The sequence below is a fragment of the Tenrec ecaudatus genome, chromosome 4 (genome assembly GCF_050624435.1).
Source record: "Tenrec ecaudatus isolate mTenEca1 chromosome 4, mTenEca1.hap1, whole genome shotgun sequence".
In the NCBI taxonomy this organism is placed as follows: Eukaryota; Metazoa; Chordata; class Mammalia; order Afrosoricida; family Tenrecidae; genus Tenrec; species Tenrec ecaudatus.
Window position 1 is genome coordinate 83,757,099 of NC_134533.1, and position 23,387 is coordinate 83,780,485.

At 47.4% G+C, this 23,387-nt stretch overlaps 1 protein-coding gene across 2 annotated transcripts in view; it reads right to left on the reverse strand.

The window, feature by feature from the left end:
• Window positions 1-2,809: 2,809 nt before the first annotated feature.
• Window positions 2,810-23,387, reverse strand: part of ME3 (malic enzyme 3) — a 223,466-nt gene continuing 202,888 nt past the window's right edge. For both annotated transcript variants that reach the window (XM_075548695.1, XM_075548696.1), the window contains exons 8-14: window positions 13,879-13,976; window positions 13,489-13,602; window positions 9,282-9,387; window positions 8,241-8,383; window positions 7,487-7,660; window positions 4,785-4,883; window positions 2,810-3,586 (exon numbers count right to left, since the gene is read on the reverse strand). In XM_075548695.1, coding sequence (XP_075404810.1) covers window positions 3,425-3,586; window positions 4,785-4,883; window positions 7,487-7,660; window positions 8,241-8,383; window positions 9,282-9,387; window positions 13,489-13,602; window positions 13,879-13,976 — 896 coding nt within the window. In that variant the 3' untranslated portion in view covers window positions 2,810-3,424. The remainder of the gene's footprint in view (window positions 3,587-4,784; window positions 4,884-7,486; window positions 7,661-8,240; window positions 8,384-9,281; window positions 9,388-13,488; window positions 13,603-13,878; window positions 13,977-23,387) is intronic.

A 23,387-nucleotide genomic window follows, 5' to 3' on the forward strand; every position in this document is an offset into this window, starting at 1 on the left:
GCCCCCACAACCTTGCCACTTCACCTCACTAGGGGCACTTTCTTTTTGTTTCCATGAAGAGGAATATGAAAGGACTGCGATCTAATGACAGAAGTGGTGAAAAAAATTGATGGAGCCATTCAAACAGATGAGTTTGAAAAATGTTTCCAAAAATGGAATCATAGATTTGACAAGCGTATCAAGTGTAATTGAGGGTACTTTGAAGGTGACAAGGTTGTTTTATAAAAAATGTAAATACATAGCTTTGAAAAAAATCCATGTTTTTTGGAGTATCCTCTTGTATGTATGTATGTATATATATTCATCATGTAGTATTATTTTCTTTCCACTTGAAGCAGTTTCTTTTAAAACATGAAAAATTTAAGTGTTTAGTTATCTGGTATGGTGTTACTTTGCTGTCACTTTGAGGCATGGTTTTCTGGGTATAGAATTCTAGAGTCACAGCTTTTTGTTTGCCCTTCATCACCTTCCCATTGACTTTCGACCTTCACTACTTCTGGTGAAAAATCAGCAGCTATTAATTATATTGGTAGGTCCCCATACATGATTACTCTTTTCTTTGTCTTCAAGATTCTTTGTTTTTGAACAGTTTGACCATGATGTGTCTAAGAATGAACTTACTTGTATTTACCCTATATTTGTTCAACTTTTAATATATGTACACAGATAGTTTTTCATCAAATTGTCAAGTTTTCAATATTGTTTCTTTGGGTATTTTTGGCCTCTTCTTATTCCTCTGGAACTCTTATTGTACAGTGTATATACACTGGCAGTTGTTGGTGTTCCACAGGTTTATTAATTGCTGTTCATTTTCCAATATTTTTTTTCTGTTTTTTCGATTTGGATAGTTTCAATTGATCTTTTCAAGTCCAACAGTTCTTTGACATGTTGAACCTGCTGTTGAGCATGAGTAGCAAACTTTTTTTGTGTGTTGAAAAAGTTTACATATTTAGAATTAGCCAACTGGACACAGTGTAAGGCGATTCAACTTTGTTGGAAATATCTAAAGCATCATAATCAGGAATCACTTGAAAATATGCCTTCTTCTCTCCATCAGACCTGGGTCAAGGTGTCGACATTGGCTACATCAATGTCATCGCCTGTTTTATCTACTGCTTGTTGGTCTTGACATTTGCATCTTCTTCTGTCTTCTTCATGGCTGACACGGTGGCCAAGAGGAACTTGATGAAGGCATTGTGTTCAAACTTGTTTCTCGTGGAGGGGCTCTTTTGAGGGTATTGGGTTGCCATCTCAGCCTCAGTGTCCTGGACCACTGGAATGTGGGTGTCATGTGGATCTTCTTTGTGTGTGTGTGTCTGACTGTGGATGCCTTTCAGCATGGCCTTCCTGGCCTTTGATGCTTTTGCTCTGCTTTCAGTTTTGGTTGGGTGGGGTCCTCGTGTTTGTTTGGTACTATCGTCTTTAAAAAAAAAGAGAGAGACCAGTAAACTTTTGATTTTGTCTCTTTATGTGAAGCTCTCTATTTCTCGATTTATTGTTGTCACATCTTTCTTTAATTCTTTGGACATACTTTAATTTGATTCTCTATATTTTTAACTTAAAACATTTTTTAATTAAAAGATTTTAGTTCTATATAATAATCATCTTGAGGTTTCTATTTGCTAAATTCATCTGGGCATTTTCTATTGGCTTTATTTTTCCCTCTGAATCTGGATCATACGTTGCTTTTTATTTGCATGCCATATAAACTAGTAATTAAAATAATAATTGTACCAAGTTTGGATTTTGCATTTTCCCTTGTGCATGTTCCAGCCCCCACATGCCCAGACAAAGAAGTGCAGTGGGATGTGACATAGGAAGGTCCTATGAAAGTTTCCCTGCTTCACTCTTCAAACTCCATCCTGAATAGTTCTTCATTCTCGATGATTCCAGAGATCATTGAGCAAGGATGTTCCCTAAAGATATTCTTGACTGAGTTCTAGCACCAACGAGGCAGATGTTTGAGGAGTAAGATCCGGAGAAGGGCTGACTGATGTCTCTGCTAATTACTTTTCTAGAAGCCCCATGGTCCATCAAACCTATTGTTGAGAAGTGATCACATAGGGCTTGCTTATGGTGGGCAGGGAGTGTCCTGCAGTTGAGCTGGCAGCAGGGTTGGGCAGTAGTGGATCCCTGAGCTTGATTTACTGTAAGTAAAGTATATGTAAAATTGTGGTTAGAAATTACCAGCCCAACAGATTGTAGCAAATTACCAGAGCCTTTGATTACAGGGGGGCTGCAGGTACTTCCCCGCCGCTGCCCTCCTGTGGCTGGAGTTCTGCTGAACACAAGGGAGGTGCAGGCTCAGATTGAACATGGCCTAAGAAACTCGAGCCCATACTGACATCACCTCCCAAAGGAAGCTGCCCTGGATTGCAGAACAACCGCAGGAGAGTGAAGGACGGAAGAGTGGGTCCCAGACACAGGACAGGAGACCAAGTCGTCCTCGACCGCTTTATGATGCTCGTCCCTCACTGCCTCCCTCCTCCCTTCTTCTTTTCTCCCTTTTTGACCAGTTTTATTGGCACATAACCTACATATAATATAATCCAATAGTTCAATCAGTCCTATCAAGGAGAATTGTACAATCACCCCTACTTGGATTTTAGAGCACCCCTCCCCCAACCCCCAGGGTGAAATCGCCTTTAAGATGATTGTGCAATCACAATCCATTCTAGTGCTCCCTCCCGCCTCCTGGTTTCATCATTTACTCCTGAAATCCCCTTCCTCTCCCTATCACCCTCCCCCCACCATCTCCACATTTTTTGGTATGCTGCGCTCCCCTCTTCAGATACTTCTGAATTCCCTTGCAGCAACAGCCAAAGAGGAACACAAACGACTCCAGCACCCACAGAGAAGTGAGTATTTCTGACTGCTGAGCTTGAGGGCGTATATTCCTCCCGCTGGGATGGAAGTCCCTGCTAAGCCATGTGTTCGGATAGTGGTGGTCTTCCCTTTCTCCATCTTCCTGGGATTTGCTCTCTTGGAACTCACAGCTTCTCTGGAAGCCTCCTTATGACTCCACAGGGAACGTACTCTCCTTCCTGTGGATACCCTTGATTGTTATTGGCACGGCTTTCATGGATTGATCACACCCCCCTCCCAATGAATGTATTGTGTCTGTATCTCATCTCCTCCACTAGACCTGAACTTTGTTAGCGTAGGATCCTGCATAAGGGCTCTGCAGTTCCAACAGGGCCAAGGTGGCAATCATGGGATCACGAAATATCTGGGAAGGAACTCCGAAGAAGGTTCGGGAAACATGAACTCGAAATTCTCATTTACCATATGCCCAAGTATCACCTGGCACACCAGGAAGTTCACAGGAAAACACAGTGACAAAGATGACCATTTTGGAACCCATTTATATTGTTGGTGCAACTTTGGGCTTCATCAGGCCCCCCACCAGCCTCTTGAGACCCCATCAAACCGTCTGAACATTCATGGCATCCCTGGGCCAAGTGTAGCTGTCCAACGTAAATGAGTCATAGTCTGGAGTGTAGATCAGGGAGCGCACAAAGGCCTCCTTGTCCTGGGGCTCTGGGTAGGAGGAAGCCAGGTTGTGCTTGTACGCGTAGTCGAGGACCTAGAGGAAAACACGTTTGACTGAGGAGCAGGATCTAAGGAGGATCCTTTCTGCAGTCCCTGGCTTGAGAGCCCACACAAGGAGAAGGTCCCTGGGATCTATCAGACAAGTCCCTCCCACCGGTCATGGTCCTGGAAGCCATGGAATGGGGAGGATTTTGAGCTTTCTGCTTGGACAGGAGGGTCTGTATAAATTACTAGGCCAGAGTCATGAGGTCAAATGTAATGCCTCTGCTTCAACTGGGCGTGGATCCTTAGGCATGCCGCTATCTTTTCTGAGCCTCAGTTTCCTCATCTGTAAACCGAGGCTAATAAGACCTCCTCTGCAGTAGTGTGTGGATAAATGAAGGTCAAAAGTATCCAGTGAAAGTCACGGTGCCCTGCATAGGGACTGCATTCAATGAGCAGCTGGGAAATTGTTCTTTGGTTTTACAAAAGCCTGCATTTAAATATCCCAGAACAGGAGGGAATTGGACAGGACATAGCTGAACTGTGGGCTGGATTGCTGATCTTGAGGGCTGATCCTAGATTTTGCTTAATGTTGGGCCAGCCATACTCTGGCTCTGCTTGTGTAGCCCTTAGGATGACATTATTACTTGAAATAGGTCAGGGACCTAACCATCCCATGGCTGCAGCCCTTCTGAGGGAAGGGAGCTGGCGACCATGAACTGAGGCCAGGCAGATACTGCGTGTGGGGCTCTCTCCCCGTGCTCTTTTAATCTTCTCCAGAACGCTGGAGAGAGCCCTTATGGCCCCTGGGAAAAAGGAAATTAAGGCTCAGGGAAGTGAAATGAATGGCCCAAAGTTATTCCACTGCTGACTGGCAGCGCTGGGACCCCAAAGCTTGGGCCTTTCCCATGATGCCGTGCAGGTTGACCTTTCTGTATAATTGAGCCTTTGAGATCCATTAAAACAATTCCACTCACATTCCAGTCTATAAGGTCAAGGACTTTGATGACCTTTCTGCCTGGCACTTGTGGGGAAAGCAGGAGCTTTCCCAGAACTGGCCTGGGTGGGAGTTGAGGGCAGGGCATGATATGGGCAGGAGCTCCTCCCCTGCCTCTGGGTCCCACGCCACGCAGTTTACACTGGAGCTTCCCAGGCCTGCCGAGCTGCCCTCCAGCCAGCCTTCCTAAAGCCACGGAGAGGAAACACAGTTGGACCACACCACCCAGATGATGGGGATAGGGCGGCCTTACTTTGATGGCGATTCTCAGAGACACGTCTCGAATGGTGCTGAGGGGCGGGTACAGTCTCCCCTGGGCCAGGTGCTCTTCAGAGACCTCCTGGGCAATTTGCTGGGACAGAACAGAAAGCAGGAAGCTGAGCTTGTGCCTCCCCTGAACAAACGCCACCTAGTCCCTTGGACTCAACTCTCCACTGCCCAGCCCACAAAGGAGCTGCTGCAGGCCCAGGCTGTCAGGACCACTCTGTGAGACTTGCAGAGGCGTGCAAAGCCACCGTCCTTGCCTGTGGAGGTGAGTGCCAAAGAGCAACGACCATGCGAGCTCTGCGGGTGGCCCTGTTTTTCCAGGCCTCGCAAGTTCGACAGGGTGCAGACTTACCACTTTCCTTTTGTGAGTTTTAGTGGAAAGTGTTCGGGTTTTCCTTCTCTGACAGGCTTCCACCTTCCACGGTTCCAGCGTTTACGGTACCAACTATAGGACAGTGGTCCCAGCACAGTGAGTGGGCATTTAGGCAGAGAGGAAGCACTCAGTTGGCCACATATAGGAAAGACTTCCAGAAGAAGGCCCTGGTGGCATAGTGGCTACGCATTGGGCTGTTAACCACAGCGTCAGCAGTTCGAAGCCACAGGAGGCTCTGTGGTAGAGAGACAAGGCTTTCTACTTCTGTCAAGAGTTTTAGTCTCTGACACCCATGGCGGCAGCCCCTCCCCTGACCTGGGGGTTGCTATGAGTCGATCTAGACTTGATGGCGGTGAGTCGCAGAAGCTGCAGCACATGCTGACCTGGGAAGGAGACCGCAAGGACCACTATGAAAGGGGAGAAGGACGAGGAGGGAAGAGGGACAGTGCGCGTGAGTGTGCACGTGGGAGGCGGAACCAGCACACTGGAGAGGGCAGATGGACGCAGAGGATAAAGAGCGGCTGCAGAGCTTCCTCCATAGGGAGACCGCGCTAAGGCTTTTGGACTCTATCCTGTGCGTGCCAAGGGGCCGTAAAAGGCAAGGTCGTCTTGTGGAGGTGTCGGGGAACCAGGATGTCCTTGGGCAGATCTGCACTGAGAAAGGCGGCGATCAGAGCATGCGTGTGCGGTCCCGTCTAGATCTGGGCCCTGGAACTGCTCTGCTGCAGGCTTCAAGTGAACAATACACACCAACACGCCTGGCCCAACCTGGCAGCGCTGCCGCGTACAAGCTGAGTGCTGTTGTGTAGGTGACCGAGACTCACTCTGCCCCACTTTCCTTGTCTACACAAATAGAAATAACCACCACATCCCTTTGTACATGTACATCTCCTCCAGCTTGGGTTATCTTTGTCACAGGACAGCCAGGTTCAACTTAAGTCGTCCTGACTCAAAGCAATCCTTTCAGAAGTAGAGCTTGCCAGAAGGCTGAGGACCAGACGGCCAAGTGTTGGAGGACAGAGGTCTTGTCTTACTCAGGGGAGGCCGATAAAACCCCAGACCAGACTCGCTGCCCTCCAGCTGATTTTAACCCACAGCGACCCGACAGGGCAGGGAGGACTGCTGCTGGCAGTAGGGCGCCCCACCTTTCCCCGGAGGAGAGGCTTGTGATTTGACATGGCTGCACATGATACTGCTCATGAAACGATGGAGCAGAAGTGCCCCACAGCATCGGGGACTGTGGGGGATGAGAGTTTCTTGAGGTTCCCAAGGAGGGGCTGTAGCCGCTGTGCTCAACAGGGCGCTTTAGGCTCAGGGCAGAGAACACTGAACAGAGGCAGCTAAGGAGAGCCAATGACTAATTGTAAGGTGGCATTTTGGACGAGACTGTGGAACAGACACACAAAAAGGACAGGAGGGAAAAGGAGTACAATCTGAAGAAAACACGTGCTCGGGTTGCCTGGGGGCAGAAAGTGGCTCATCTCATGTGGCAGGACGTTTAGACAGCCCTGCCCTTCGTCATGGGACAAGCAGAGCAGCCACGAGCGCCGGGAGCAGACACGCAGAGGGACAGCGAGCTGCTGTACAAAGCCTAGGTAGTGTGCCCAGGGCACGGGGACACTGAGGAGCTGTCAGGGGACACTGGTCACATGACTGGAGGAGCTGGTGCTCAAGCCAAGGCCAGGGCCGAGTGCAGAGGGAGCTGGGCCTGTGGAGCTCGCCCGGGCTGCAGGGAAGCCGCTCGCGTCTCACTGGCTTGGAACTCGTCAGCTGTGAGACGCTGAAGCAGGTTCCAGCTAGCATCGGACCCAAGGACTTGCGTTGGACCGGGCTGGGAGGCCTTTCTGACAAAACCACTTGATATAAAGTTCTTTCTTTTACACGCACGAGTTCCACTCTGTCTAACACGCATGGCGGAGGAGCCTGGCTTCGTGTGGTTTGGCTGGCATTGTTTGAGCGGTACCTCCTGGGAGGCAGGGAGCAGTGCAGGGTACCTACTGCCAGTGCCTCCTGCCAGTAGCCCTCTCCACGTACAAAGCAAACCTGCAGCTGCAGCGTTGATTTCACGTCATCGCAACCCTGGAGGACAGAGCAGAACCTCCGCACAGGGTTCCCAAGGCTGCCCATCTATTCCTGTACCTCTCAAAAGGTCCAGGGTGGGGCTTAGAGAAGTTCGGGCCAGCAGGTGAGCGGGAGGGAAGCTTGGTCTTCAGGCATGCACATGCAGTGTTGGTGGCTGGTGACTGGAAGAGCCAAGAAGGGGGCTCTGGGGACAGGGCTTTTGGGGGCAGGTGAGGGAGCAGGAAGGTCAATACCTCTGCTGTGAGGAGGAAGAGCTCCTCTGGGATGTGCCGGATCCTGCCAGCGATGACCCCCAGCGCCACGCCGGGGAACACATAGGCATTGTTCCCTTGCCCAGGGATGAAGGTCCTGCCGTCCTCCAGTGTGACACTCTGAAAAGGACTTCCACTGGCAAAGATCCCTCGGCCCTGGACGCAGGAAGGAAACCAGAGACAGAGCTTGCGGCGGGCTTTCCTTGGGCAGCAAGGGTGGACTAGGCTTACTCCCAACTGTTGGCCTCTTTGTGCCCCTCTCCCAGGTGCCCGCCACTGCGCTGAGAACTTGGTGGGTGCCAAAGCACTCTTGTTCCTCTGACCAGAAAGCCCGGCCCTTGGAGAGTTAACCGGCAGTCAGGGAATCCCTGAAAGGTGCTGGGGTTCACATGTCTTACCCGCCAGCCCCCAGGAGGGCCAGCCCAGGGCATGTTAAGCATGGAGGTAGTCTACAGTCTACAGGTGCCTAGGTATCTGGTCAAAGCTCTCTGTGGTCGAGGGGGACCTTGGGAAGTACAACAGAAGGGGTGAGAGCTTAGGATTGGAGTCAGACCTGGCTTGTAGTTCCAGCTCCACTCCTTCTCAGCTCTGTGACCTTGGATAAGTGACTTCCTTGTTTTGAACCTTAGTTTGCTGATCAGAGATGTGGGGATTTTTTTCCTCGCCCGCATAGGGTTACTCAAAGTGATTGTTGGTCTGTCCTCTCAGACTGGGGAAGGAAGGACTCCCCGCTGACCTCAGTGACCCGATAGCACTTCTCGGCTGTGCACTCGGCCTTGCTGGTGGGGTTGCTCAGGGCAAAGATGATGGGGCGCTCGTGGTAGGAGGCCATGTCCCTCAGGATCTGCTCCGTGAAGGCTCCTGCGATGGCAGCAACACCTGCAGGGAAGAGTGGGTTGTGGGCAGGCCTCGACTTCATAAACAAACTGCTCCTCCCTTGGTGGTGGGCAGGAAAACGAAGCACAACCACAAAGACGTGGGAACAGGCAGAAGGGACGTGTGGTCCACTTGAGTTCCCTGCCCAGTGAGGACACAGCTGTGCGGGCTTTCCCGGGCAGTGCCAGGGAGTGCGGGCTATCCCCCACAGTGCAGGGAGAGGTGCCAGGACCCCGACGGGAGGGGCTGCTGCTTATTTCAGCTTTCACGCTGCACGGTGTCAGTCTGTGTCACTCAACTCCCACTCTGGATTCCATGTTTTTGATAAGAGAGCCACTCCACAGAGGTTGTGGCAATTCAGGAACAGGAGTGGGAATAGTGACCCCAGCAGGGTAGGGGGAAGGGAGGGAGGAGAGGGGAGAAAGGGGGAACCAATCTCAATGATCAACACATAACCACGACCACCCCCCTCCAGGGGAAGAACAACAGAAGCTATGGGGAAAGGGAGACAGCAGTCGGTGTGAGCTATAAAAATAATAATAATTTATAATCCATCAAAGGACCATGAGGGAAGGAGGGGAGGGAGGGAAGAAAGAGGAGATAATACCAAGGGCTCAATAAAAAGTCAATGTCTAGAAAAGAACAATGGCAGCATATGTACAAATATGCCTGATACAATTGATGTATGGATTATAATAAGAGTTGTAAGAGCCCCCAATAACATGATCTTTTAATAAAGAACAACAACCAAAAAACCCCACCAAGGTGTGTGGCACTGAATTACAATAGGTTGGAGAAAGAGCCTGCTTCCTTGGCTTATGGCTGCTCCCTTTCTCAGCCTCAGTTTCCCCACCCACAGGTCAGGAAGGGTCGTGGGACTGGGTCTCCTCCTTCCTCCTACCTATGATGGCCGTGGGCTTCACCAGCCTCACCACCTCCTCCAGGGACTTCACTTCAGGATGGTCCTGGGCAAACAGCTCTTTCTCATGGTTCAGGTGACTCCTTCCCTACAAAAATACAATACACGGGAGCTGTGGGGTGAAGGCCCCCTGGGCGGGCATACAGAGGCACGTGGAGACTTGGACGCCTTCCCCAGAGAGTCCCATGCTTTGTCTGAGATATCAGAAGCCTTGATGATTCTAGGTCTTTTGATCAGATTACCTGATGAAACCTAAGGAGTTTTAATCATTCAATGTTTTCATTTTTTTGTTTGTTTTTTTAAAGCCAAGCATATTATAGAAACTCTCTCAGGAAATGCCTGGGTTTGACCCAGATTCTTGGTTTAGAGGTAGCTAGCTAGCACCCAGACCCAGATGAGGGCTGGAGTTTGAGCCACTTGACTTCAGAGAGTGAATCTGAATGTTTTTCGAGAGCCATTAACTTCCTGCGAATAATACTCAGGTAAGCCGCAGAACAGAGTAACACTCAGGCCATGCTTGGCAGGACCCAACCACGTCTAAATTGCGTTTGGATCTTCACATAGAAGTCAGTGGGTGGCAGGCTGGCATCAGTGCTGGTAAATGGGCACAAACATTTCTGATGACTCACAGGGGCCTCTGGCCTCATGAAAAGCAGCACGAAAGAGGCAGCTTGGATAGCTCTTAGGCTCAATAAGTGAGCAAGATGATGCTGAAAGATGGGCAAGAGGGAAGTGTGTCCGGAGGGCCTTTTGGAATGACCAGAGTTGAGAGGATGACTCTCCAGGCCCCAGGCCCTTCCAGCGTTTGGCTCCATTGGAAGTAACAGGAAGATCAGTTTCTGCTGAGGGAGCTCTGTTGTTCTTGGTCTGCCCGGCAGTTAGATTACCCAATAAGCAAGAACAATTTCATTTATTTTTCTCCACCACAGCACAGATTTTGCTTCTAGATATGGACATCTGTCTTTCTCTCAACCCCACAGCACCCTCCTGCAGAATCAAAGCCTTGTTTTCAAACGTACAGTCCCTGGCTAGTCAGCAAGGGAAGCCACGAGTCAGCTCAGTTACTAATCTGTGGTGAGCCTTTTCACATGGGTCCCCTTACAGATCAGTAAACTGTGCTTCCTTGTGTGTTTTGTGTTCCACCCCTGGCCTCCTCTGAACTTCCACCTTTGCCACATGACTCATCTCTCACCGACATCCTATGCTAATTGAGTTCTGGGAATTAAAACATGGAACTCAGCGTGAAGCCCTTGGGAAGAGCTCATCAATTGTAATCCCCAACACATTCCAGGAAACAGTTCGACTATATTTCTCCCATTCATTCTTCTCATTGCTCACACATTTATCATGTACTATATACTAGACATTGCTTTGGGAGAAGACAGGCCTTTCTACTTCCAGAGTTACAGTCTTGGAAACTCACAGGGGCAGTTCTACCCTGTCCTACTGGGTCACTGTACGTCAGCATCGACTCAATGGCAATGCGGCATTACCCACCAAGAATAGATAGTCCAAATAAAGAAACCATGTAACGCCTCATGACCTGGATGGATTTGGAGGATGCTGAGTGAAGTTAATCAACCACAAAAGGACGAATACTGCATGAGACCACTGTAATAAAAGAAAAAAAATCAAGATAGCGGTTTTTCACACCAAAAGAGACAGGCTTTGATGATCAGCAAAGGTGAGAGGGGAAAGGGAAAGATAATATTCTACAAGCAGGAGAAGAGCAGAGTGTGTGTGTGTGTGTGCGCGCGTGTGTGCGCGCGCGCGCGCGTGTGTGTGCGTGCGTGCGTGTGTGCGTGCGTGCGCGCGCGCGTGTGCGCAGGGGGGCATGGCAAGCTCTTGGGAGGCGTGCACAGGTGTTTCAATTGTTAAATACAAAAACAATGATCTGAAATGTAACCACCCATCAAATTCACAATAAAGTGAAAAAGAAAGAATCTGAAGCCTAGTGGGGAGACACAAGCCAAAGGAACCAGAGCCCCACCGCGTGGTACGTGCCAAATGGGGAGGGCTGTGTAGGCACAGATGTGGAAAATGAATTGAATCCTAGGTGCTCCGAGAAAGCTTCCTGGGGAAAGTACGATTTGGAGCTCCAATCAAATGAACAGGAGCTATCTGAGCAGGGGGTTGAGGGTTGGTGATGGGCGTGTAACAGGAGAAGGGAGACTTCAGGAAGAGGTACAAAATGCAAAGAAGGAACTTACGATTCAAAAGACGTTTGGTTGTGTGTTATTGACTATGAAAAGACTACTCAACTGTGTGCGTCATGAATTATGGAAAACATGAAGGAGGATGGGAGTTCTGAAACAGTTCACTGTGCTCATGTGGAACTTGTCCACGGGGTAAGAGAGGGCCATTTGAACAGAGTAAGGGACTACCACGTGGTTTAACATCGAGAAAGGCGTGCATCCAGGTTGTGCCCTTTCCCCTACATATTCATTCCGTAAGCTGAACAAGTAATCTGACAAGCTGGCCTAAATGAAGAAGAACACATAGTCCTCAGGATGGAAGGAAGGCAGCTTGCAATATGAGGGGGTACCCCCCAGCAACGGGGAAAAGCTCCACTGGGCAGAGTTTTGTAGTACACATTTTCTCGCTAGGCGAGCATCTCGCTCTGAGTTAGTGCACCCAGTGATGTTGACTGGGAAGGTTCTCTCTGGTCACTGATTCCCCCTCCCCCCGCCCACCCCGTAAAGTTTCCCTCAAACCTCATTTTATTGATGATTGATTTAAGAGAATAGCATGGAGCTGTGAAGTTTTGTTTCCTGTTCGGGATAAAGCCCCATCAACTGTGCTTACAAGGACAGCACTATAGGAAAACTCAAGTGTGAGAGTGATTTTCTCATTTCAAAAAAGGTGAAATGTCAATTGATGACAAACCTCATTCTGGACATCGGTCACATTCCCGAATGGATGAAAACCTCAACTCGTAGTGCATCTGGAGTTCATTCTACCAGGTCAGACTGTTAATCAAGCTTTCTATTTAGAAGTTCTGAAAAGATTGCATAACAGTGTGTGACAAAAAAGGTCTGATTTGTGACAGAAGGGGGACTGCTTTGGCACCTGCTCTTGCAGCCATCTCAGTGCACTAGATTTTGGAAAAAGGCATCATGCCTCTCTTGCCCCTGCACCTTACTCACCTGACCTCACTCTGTGTCACTTCTTTTTGTCTTGGAGAATGCACAGGGACAAGAAAGGACAGTGATTTGATGAAATAGAAGAGGTGAAGAAAAAACGAGGGAGGTGCTGTAAGCCATTCAAACAAATGAGTTTGAAAACTGTTTCCAAGAATGGAATTAAAGATTTGATAAATGTATTAAATGTAATGGAGAGTACTTTGAAGGTGATAAACATTTAAATACATAGGCTTGAAAAAAATTCCATTTTTTGGGGGAGGTACCCCCTCATATGTAGATGACACAACCTTGCTTGCTGAAAGTGAAGAAGACTTGAAGCACTAGCTGATAAAGACCAAAGACTATTGTGGTGAGAGATTTAAAAAAAAAGATCAAAGACTGTAACTTTATTATGAATTTCACCTCGATATAAGAAAACCCCAATCCTCCCAACTAGATGAACAGACAGCAAATGATAAATAGCGAAAAAATTGGAGCTGCCAAGGATTTCATCTTGCTGGATACACAACCAGCTTATGGAAGCAAGGATGGCGGGACTTTATCTGACACACTTTGGATATGTGGTCACGAGAGACGAGTCCCTGGAAAAGGACACCCTGCTTGATAACCTGGACTGCGAGTCAACAGGAAGATCCTCAGTGGGATGATTGACAGAGTGGCTGACACAACAGGCTCCACCGAAGGAACAGCTGTGAGGATGGGGCGGGGCTGGGCAGGGTTTCTTTCTGTCGTGCAGTCACTACTAACTTGATGGCACTTAGCACCCCCCCAGCCCCCCACTGTGGTTCAAGATGGCTGGGGACTAGCGTACGGCAGGAAGCAATGGAAGATAAGATGGACAGTAGTGCACACACACACACTCACATATTTAAAGGTTTTTGATAAAAGCAATTAAAGTCAGTTTGTGATGTCTTTTGCTTTGGAGCTCATTTTGCTGCCTATTCAGAGCAGTTTACCCTTTTTTTTCAGGGGGGGGGGGTTTCATCAGTGCAGTTGCTGGACGCCCTTGGGGCCAGGAAACCTCTCCATCTCCAGGCTGACGGTACCTTGACAATGAGCCCCTTGGAGTCCACCATCCAGATCTTCTTTGTGGCCTCTGCCTTGGGGATGCCTTCTTTCTCTAGAGCCATGACGAGGAGGTGAGCGATGCCCATCGCTGCCTGCGAGGTATCAGAAAGCAGATGTTCAGACACAAAACAAACAGGTGCTCAGTATTTCTCATCTCCTCCCCATTTTTCACCAGTCCCCCCCCCAGAAGCCCAGGTAAGCCCTTGCCGTGAGGCACCCTAATGTTGGCGCCCAGGCAGCTACGATGATCACGACATCCCCCTGCTACTCCTGCTTCTCAGAACCCTCGCACACTTTGTCTACCTTGCTATCCCTCCACGCATCCGGACTTCACTCTCAACAGTATAGCGCCCTCTGATGCCACCTACCTCACCCGCACCTTGGAAAACGAACACATGATTGGAGAGCTTATTCTTGGTGATTCGCAGAGCAGCCAGGATGCCTGCCACAGCTACAGAGGCTGTGCCTGCAATAAAGCGAGCTGGGATCAAACTCTGGCCCCTGGTCCCCACCACCCAGAGGCGACCGTTACCAGAGATCCCACACCTAGGACCTGTGAGAGGAAAAGCAACTGTCTTAGCCCATGTCGAAGTCAATCTTGTAGACAGGCAGGGCTTGCAGCAAGTCACGCCATCTTTTGCAGATAATTATTGTCCTTTAGAGAAACAGCTCCAGGGCCCTGGGTGAGAGAGGGTCAGTTTCTAGCCAGGTGCTGCTGCCACCGTCATTCATAAATGACAAGCATATACGATAGAAGCCCCAAAGCAGTGTGAGCTCCATAGATCTATTTGTTTAAGAGAAAAGTGGATAAAAATAATTTAAAATGCATCCCAAACCTATGAGACATCAAGTGAACACATGACCAGCACTGCCCAGATCCACTGATCCCGAGGCTGGGTGTTCTCTGCATGGTATCATCAAATGACTTGGGTGACTTTCATGAGCACGTGGTTCCGACTCCTTCTCCCTTAATCCATACCGAAAGCCTTCTTGAGAATTCTTTATGAACATGAGCTTGGAATGCAGATCGTTTTTCCCAACATGCTGGCACACAGGAGGAGTAGATGGCTGCCATGCTACAGCCCCATCAAAGGAGATCAGAGTGACAGTGGTGAGAACGACCCCGAGAGATCACTTCAAGTGGTGCAGCTGGTGGGACCAAGGGAGCCACATCAATTCATGGGTTAGCATGATTGTGAAGGATCTGTAACGAACAACGGTAAAGTTGGAAACAAGGATGGGCTTCTTGGAACAGGTATAGTAGTTGGAGATCTTTGTAGCCCGTATAAAACCTCGCCAAAGGGAATACTGGGAAGAGGCGCTCCACAGTCAGGTAGATTAAATGGCAGGTTCTGTACATGTCACTCAGCAGCTTTTCCAAGCCACATAATATTGGCTCAATGGGCTTTTGTGCACAGTTGTCCGAGTGGCAAGGATTGAGGCTATCCCTAGGCTGTGCGACAAGGCTTCCATTCATCAATGGCGATCTTGCTATTGCTACTGCTGAAAGATAAACTACCATCAGTGGCAGAGATCAATACTGGGCTGCTGATATGGCTTCGGTCCTGAGGGGACCGTCCACTTAGAGGCAGGATGGTTAGAGTGGTCTTTTTCCATCACGAGCAGGAAAGAGATTTGTTCTCATTGGGATAGACATGGAGTCTAGAATTTCTTTTCCTGTCTATGATGGTTCTGCAGTGCCATCATCTGAGATACAGGGACTGATAATCACCATCCTGATACTCTGGACCACAAGCCTTCTAATCAAGGGGCTACTTTCACGATAAAAGAAGCGCAACAAGAACTCACAGAATCCACTCGTCTTGACGAGGAGCCTGACAGGAGCAGATGGCCTCATAAACAAGTAGAATGGGCAGCCGATGACCGAAGACGTAGTTAAGGCAACACATTAAGGGGATATAAAGTCATATTTTGTACTATGCAATATATTATTTAACTGGGCCAATAAGAACTTGTACTCTTTCGACCATAATTAGAATATATGTGTCTGGACATCAAAAGGCAAACCCATTTGCAGAATTTTTGCCTGCCACTTCAACCATACACTCTCCTGGACTGGAGGTCTGGATTCCCCCAAAGGAAGGCTCTTGTGGTGTCCACGGCATGGTTCTACTAGATTGGGACTTGAAACTGCCACTTGGTCATGTGCAGTTCTTTATGCCACTATGGACACAAGAGAGAGCACTTTAAAGGTGATTGATCCGGATAACCCAGAGGGAAAGTGCCTGCTGCTATGCAATTAGGAGTAGGGAGTGTGATCTCTGGAGCCTGGGGGTTCTCTGGGTTGACTCGGGATGTCCATGGCCAATTTGTTGTTAGGAGCTGTCAAATTGGCTCACAGTGACCTGATGTTCAGTAAAATGAAATATCACTTGGCCCCGTGCCATCCTCACAATCGCTCTGTTTGGGCCATTGTTGCAGCCACTGTGTCAATCCATCTTGCCGACAGTCTTCCTCTTTTGGGCGGCCCTCCACTTTACCAAGCATGGTGTCCTTTTCCAGGGACTGCTTGAGAAGTCCTCTTGCCACTCTTGCTTCTAAGGAGCATTCTGGTGGAAGCTCTTCCAAGGCATATTTGCTGGTTCTGTTGGCGGTCCATGGTACTTTCCATATTCCTAGTCCTCAAAGTACCATCCGTGCTTTTCAACCTTTTAAAGAAGTCTTGCACAGCAGACATCCAACTTAATGCATCATATGAGCTCTTGCCTGCTGCTTCCATGCGCATTGAGCATCTACTAAGCATTGAATACAAGCCTGACTTCAAGGAAGCAAGCACATTGGTTGTGGATCCATGAACACTGATTGTGGATCCAAGGAAGACGAAATCCTTGACAACAACCTGGCTTGTTGGAAGTGAGGACGACTTGACGCAAAACCATGACGATCAAGGTTTGGAGCATTCAGAACAGATTACAACTCAATGTAAAGAAAACCAAAATCCTCACAATTGGACCAATAGGTAACATCATGGTAAACGGAGAAAAGATTGAAGTTGTCAAGGATTTCCATGCCCAATAATAAGTACCAAGGAAAACCATTCAACTGAAGAAAGGCAGGGAAAAGGAGGGTTCAGATATAGCAGAAATGAGAGTCTGGGTCACCCTACTAGGCAAAGAACATGGACTAGTCACAATCCTGTCTGAGGACAAGGAAACATGAAATTGGAGACTGAAGAAGAAAATTATAAATATCAACTATGGCCTCATGGCTGGTTATAGAAATAAGTACTGTATATGTTTATTCTTCTCTTTTCCCTCTACTATGACCCCACCCCCACTATGTGAAAGAAGTTTTGTAGGCGGTAAGATGTACAATTTGGTCTTTAATAGAATTTTCAAATGTGTATGAAATTTAACAGTAGTTCATCAACCCCAGAGATATCTTTCAGAGATGAATGCAGTGATGAGGCTATGAATTGTCCCATTATGATAGAAGGGTGAGAATGTTTCCATTGTTGAAAAGGAGTTGCATTTTTAAAAAAAAACATTTTATTAGGGACTCATACATCTCTTATCACAATCCATACATATACATACATCAACTGTATAAAGCACCTCTGTACATTCTTTGCCCTCATCATTTTCAAAGCATTTGCTCTCCACTTAAGTCCTTTGCATCAAGTCCTCTTTTTTCCCCTCTCTCCCCGCTCTCCTCTCCCTCATGAGCCCTTGATAATTTATAAATTATTATTTTGTCATATCTTGCCCTGTCCGATGTCTCCCTTCACCCCCTTTTCTGTTGTCCATCCCCCAGGGAGGAGGTCACATGTAGATCCTTGTAATTGGTTCCCTCTTTCCAACCAGGACTTGTGTTTTGTAATAAGAAATGTTTTTATAGTTGCCTGGAAGTTTAACTGTGCAGAAAGATGCATATGGATGTTGTGGTGGTTACATAATCCGTTGTCAATCTGAGACCGAAGAGTGAAGGGGTGGAGTTTAGCCCGTCAATCAGGTTGCAGCTTGATGACCTCATTTGGAGGCACGAAGGAGATACATAGCTTGGTGGAGGTGGGACACAGACTCACTCTCTGTGAGGCATGCTTGCTGACAAGACACATGGAGCTATGCAAGAGTCCTGGAGCTGAAGGAGCCACGTGAGACCCCTGCCAGTGCTGAGATGCCTCCACTGCCACTGGATCCACAAGATTTCCACCCACTGGCCTGTGATCTTCCTGCATTAGGCCTCATTGCATGGGTTTCATGATTTTGAAGAGGATTTTATAGATTGGTATTGGACATATGGGTTAATATGGGACTTATGAACTTGATCTGGACTGGGCTGGGATGTTTTCTCAGTAGTCAATTGTTCTTGTATATAAAGTTCTTTCTTATACACATATTTGAGTGCCTCTGGGTTTATTTCTGTAGTCAATGTAGATGGACACAGATGCTATTTACTGAAAAGGGCAGACATTGCCAATCACTGGATGATTATTTGTCACTGTCAACTCCACCCTCCTTTCCTCTGTGATGTCAGAGTTGGGAATCTGCAAACCACGTCTTGACTTCATCAACTCTACAGTAGTTGAGCTTTGCCAGTCGGGGGTGCCAGAGGAAGACGGAAAGGTCAGGGGAAGGGCCAAGACATTTTTTTCTATTCTTGTCAGCATTACCCTGGCCTTGTAGGTTGCCAGATAAAATAGAAGACATAGGTAAATTTGAGTTTTAGATAAACAATGGGTCATATGTTAGTATCATTATGCCATCTCTGGGGCATACTTATTTTAAAAAAAGATTGAGTTGAAATAATCTGCTATTCAGGGCCTGCTTGCTCTTTAGCAGAGGGATACTCACCCACTCAGGGTCAGGCAATAGCTACACATAGTGTGGGCCCCTTTTATCCTTTTTCTTTTGGTGTCTATCTATATGAGATAGGTAGGATAATCAATCCCAAGGAGATGGCAACTGGACTCCAGGGGTGGGGGCTGGGGCATGGGAGAGGGGAAAGCGAGGGGAGGGGAGCAAGAAGCCAAACCACAGGAACAGGGGACTAGAAGGGTCTACAGTGACGTGAGGATGGGAAAGCGTTCAAGAGGGATTCCTGAGAGGTGACTGATGAGTGAATGTGAGAGCGGGACAGGAGTAAAGAAAAAAGAAATAGAGGAAAGACAAGAAATTAAAAATTGTATATCCAGGTATAGATATATATGTAAATATATGAAGATAGGTGTATTCGTCTATCTATCTATCTATCTATCTATCTATCTATCTATCTATCTATCTATCTATCTATCTATCTATCTATCTATCTATCTACCTATCTACACAAAAAGGAGCAGATGGACTTTGGGCCTCTACTTTAATCTTACCTCAGTACAATAATGATTTTTTTCTAATAATGTGGCAATGTATGATACTCACCTTCTCAACACGATGGCTGAAGACAAATGGGTGCATAAGCAAGTGTGGTGACGAAAGCTGATGGTGTTTAAAGGTACAGTGTCTGGGGGCTTAAAGGCTAGAAGTTAAACAAGCGGCCATCTAGCAGGGAAGCAACAAAGTCCACGTGGAAGAAGCACATAAGGTGTTGATGGGAATAAGTCTCAGAAGTTCAAAAACAAGCAACCAATTTGACGTGAAGGAGCATAGACAGAGGGAGGCCCACAACCCACCTGTAAGATAATGGGACAGTCCCTCACAGAAGGGCCACATGGAAGGGTTGATATCTCCAGGGTGCAGTATAGCACCATTGAAACATATAACTATCCTCCAGTTCTTTAGTATTTCCTCCGCCTATTATATCTTAGTTTTACCTCAATCCTGTTAGACCTGCGTATGTTCATGTGTGTAATTAAGATTGTTCGATGCATGAAATCCAAAATAGATAAACCTTTCAGGAATTGTAGCAGGAGCAATGATTCCCTGAGGGTACTGAAAGAGGGGGGACATATGGGGCGGAAGGGAACTGACAACAAGGATGATTATATAACCCGCTCGAGGGGAACGAATACCAGAATGACAGGTGAGCAGATACACGGCATGGTGTAAGATATGGGGGGGGGGATAACAATACTAAGAATATTTAATATAACAGCAAGGGTTCTTGGGGTTAGGCTGGGGGAGGGCAGGGATAAAGGGAGCAGATACCAAAGGGGGCAAGAAGAAAGACGGTGTTGTGAAAATGATGGATGGTGGCAGCAACTGTACAATCATGTTTGATCTAATTGAACTATGGATTTTTATATCAGTAGAGCTCCCAATACAAGGTAGAAAAATCTGATATTTAAAGGTAGCTGGGCATCATGCATTTTGTTAACTTTGTTTTTGTAGCCCCACAGCCTTGCTTCAGCATCGCCAAGGCAGCATCTTATTCGAGAAGTGCAGTTGAATTCAGTTTGCAGTTTGCCAACCACTGTAGACTGACATTCACTGCGTGTGCTAAGAGACTTTAGCACCAGCCGGTGCTCGCCAGGGAGCCTGGGCCCCAGGCTCTCGAGGCCTGCCTTCTGAGCTCAGAGACAGCAGTCCTGCCCAAGCACAGTCCCCTTTCAGAAGCCTGCTTTTCAGCCTGCAGGGTCCTTCCTCCAAATGTCCTAAGTGGTGTGTAGTGGTTAGTGCTTGGGCTGCGATCTTCATGGTCGGCAGTTCAAAACCACCAGCAGCTCAGCGGGAGACAGACTGGGCCTTCTACTCCCATAAATAGTTACAGTCTCAGAAACCCACAGTGGGTCCCTAAGAGTCGGCAGTGACGCAGTGGCAGGGAGTTGAGTTGTCCCTTGGTTAACGCAGCCTCTAGGTGCTTTCCAAACCTCCTTGGCACCTTACATTTATTTTGGCATTTTCAGTTCCTTGATCCATGAGGAATAGCTGATTACATATTCAGCTTCCTCTGTTCCAACAAGTGGTGCAGCCCTGGCTAGACCGTGCCTGGGAGAAGGAGAGCCACCACAAGAAACGGTATCCCGATCCCAATCCTTATTGCAGCTGCCAGACCGAGGCTCCATGATGCGCAAAGAAAATGAAGTTCAAGTGATATGATTTATAACTTATTAAATTTTCACAAATTAAAAAATGGTGTCTAGGCCTGGGGAGGGAACAGATAAAAGTAGAAAGTCCCACCAGATATTGTTAGAGACATTTCAGAATATCACACCCCTTTGGAGCTGAATCAGTATATGTTCTGCTGTGAATATTCTTAACAATAACAACAAAAAGAAAATGAATAATAAACAAATGACCCTTTTTGGGAACATTATTTCTCAAGATAGACCACAGGCATACAATTTTTTTTTGCCCTTTGACCTCAGGCTTCTCCTTCTGAGAAATTCTTCTTGAAAAATAAAGTACCCACTGGGGTATTTGTGATCAGTGGGCTAGAGAACGGCTGGGATGAGTAGAGAGAACACGAGAATAAGAGGTAGGTAACCAGCTAGTCCAGACCCAGTGGAGTATCGTGCAGCCATTCAGATAAACTACATATACGTTGTGATGTAATACAGGAAACGCTAGGAAGTGAGTAACTTAACACTGGGCTGCTAGCCACAAGGTCAGCAGTTCGAAACCACCACTCCTGTCAAGAGTTCCAGTCTCATAACCCCCCAGGGCGGGTTGCTAAGAGTCAGCACTGGCTGCGTGGCCCTGAGAGCGCACACAGTACTTCCCATGTCTTCGTTCAGTCAACCCTTAGGATTGATGTCCCTTCATTTTGCAAACCAAAGTCACCTCATCGAGTCAACTCCCATTCATAGCGACCCCGGAGGACAAAATAGAATGGTCCCTTTGGATTTCTGAGACTTTAAATCTTTTAAAAATTTATTTCTTTTCTTTTAAAATTTTTATTAAAAGGTCATTTTCTTGGGGCTCTTCCAGCTCTTATAACAATCCACACAGCAGTTGTATCAAGTGTATTTGGCCACATGTTGCCATCATTCTTTTTTAAACATTTACTTTCTATTGAACCCTTGGTATCACTTCCTCTTTTTCCCCTTCCCTGTCCCACCCTCGTGACCCTGTGATAAATTATAATTATTACATTCATATCTTACACTGACCGCTGTCTCCTTTCTCCCATGGTTTCTGTTGTTTGTTTCCGTTCCCACCCCCCAACCCGTGTGTGTGTGTGTGTGTGTGTGTATGTGGTTATGTGTGTGTGTGGGAGGTGGTTATGTTCCCCCTTCCTCCCCAACTGTTCCCGCCTCCCCCCTGGTGTTGCCACTTCCATTCCTGTTCCTGGATTCCGCATGGTCCCGAGCTCCCATCTCTTATCTGTAACTGTGCACATGCTCTGGTCTAGCCTGAACTGAAAGGCAGCACTGGGCTCATGATAGTGGGGGTGAGGAAGCCTCAGGAACCAGAGGAATATTGGGTGTTTCATTGGTGCTTTACTGGGCCTGGGAGACTCATCCCTTCCTTGTGACCGTTCTGTGGAGACTTTAAATCTTAATGAGACCAGAGCCTGACCTTTCTTTTGAGGGGTAGCTGGAAGGTTTGAATCACTGGCCTTGAACTTAGAGTTCAACACATAGCCCACTGTACCATCGAGGCTCCATTCCACAGGAGGGGAAAATAAGGCACAAATCAGTTTGATGAGTTGTGTGAGATGGCTTAACAGAGTCAGGGTGTGAGCCTAGGGTGTTAAGGTAAGCTCTAGGCTGTGCTAAGCTCTAAACTAACAAACTCTGCTTCACTGAATTAATTAGAAGAATCAGAATCTCAAACTGCTGCAAGAGAACCCAAGGCACTCGATGCGTGCGAATAAACCAAACTCAATGCTATTGAGTTGATGCTATTGAGTTGATGCCAACTCATAAGGACTCTACAGGACAGGATCGAGCTGCCCCTATGCATTTCCAAGACTCTAACTCTTTATAGGAGGGCTGGATTCGACTGCTGGCCTTGCAGTTAGCAGCCCAACGGGGAACCAACCACTACACCAGCAGGCTCCCTGTGTGGGAATAGAGAAACCTAAAAAAAGCTTTAACTCCACCTTATGTGTTGACAAAAGTCAGAATCCATGTTGAACTTTAAAACACTCTTTTTCTGAAAGTAATGCCTCTAAGCTTTGTGCTCACCTAGACCCTATACTCTAAAGGAAACACTTTTCTTCTCAATGGCCTGGAAAATATTGGATGTCACAAGCTATTGTCAACTTGTCTTTCCTCAACACTCCACAGATGCCCCCAAGGCCCTGACACACAGCACTGCCAATATATCCAGACAAGGAAGCCTCCAGAACAAACATACAGGGGAAAGCCAGATTAAGAACAGGCTTCTAGAAAAATCTGTCCTGCCATTGTCCTGTGATCGCCTTGTCATTAATACAGAGCACGCACACTTGCAATCATGTACTTTAAACCAATCTAACCCACCAGTGCTAATGTCTCTGTGGTGCATGCGATGAGACCCAGTTCATACACGGTCGGAGACTGAAAACTGAATTCAACGGCCCCTCTGGAATAAGATTCGGCCTTGGAGAGGTGTAGGACAGTATAAGCTGAGTCACCCACCTATTCCACTTCATTCCCGTGGGAAACTAACACAGAGGGTAATATGACCAGGACTATATTCCCTAACTTATAACCGAGAGAATTTGGAAAACTAATATTCCATGGACAGAAAGACACCACTTTGGTAAGTTAGAGATAAAATCCAAGTACATGATCCTGCTTTAAATATAAGTCCCACAGATTATCCCCTAACAGCTCTGCTGCCTCAAAGTGAGCCCATGTTGATTCCATTCTCCATTGGAAGCAGACATTCTTTGATGATCTCCTCCTGCTGCCGCACCCACCCCCTCATGCCTTTCCCCTGTGCAGGTGTTAGGTTTCCTCACCTGTGAGCTCAGGGACTTTTACTGTGATTACCACCCACCCTCTGATACGTCAGTAACTACTGAATATGCATGTCTTATAGCTAGC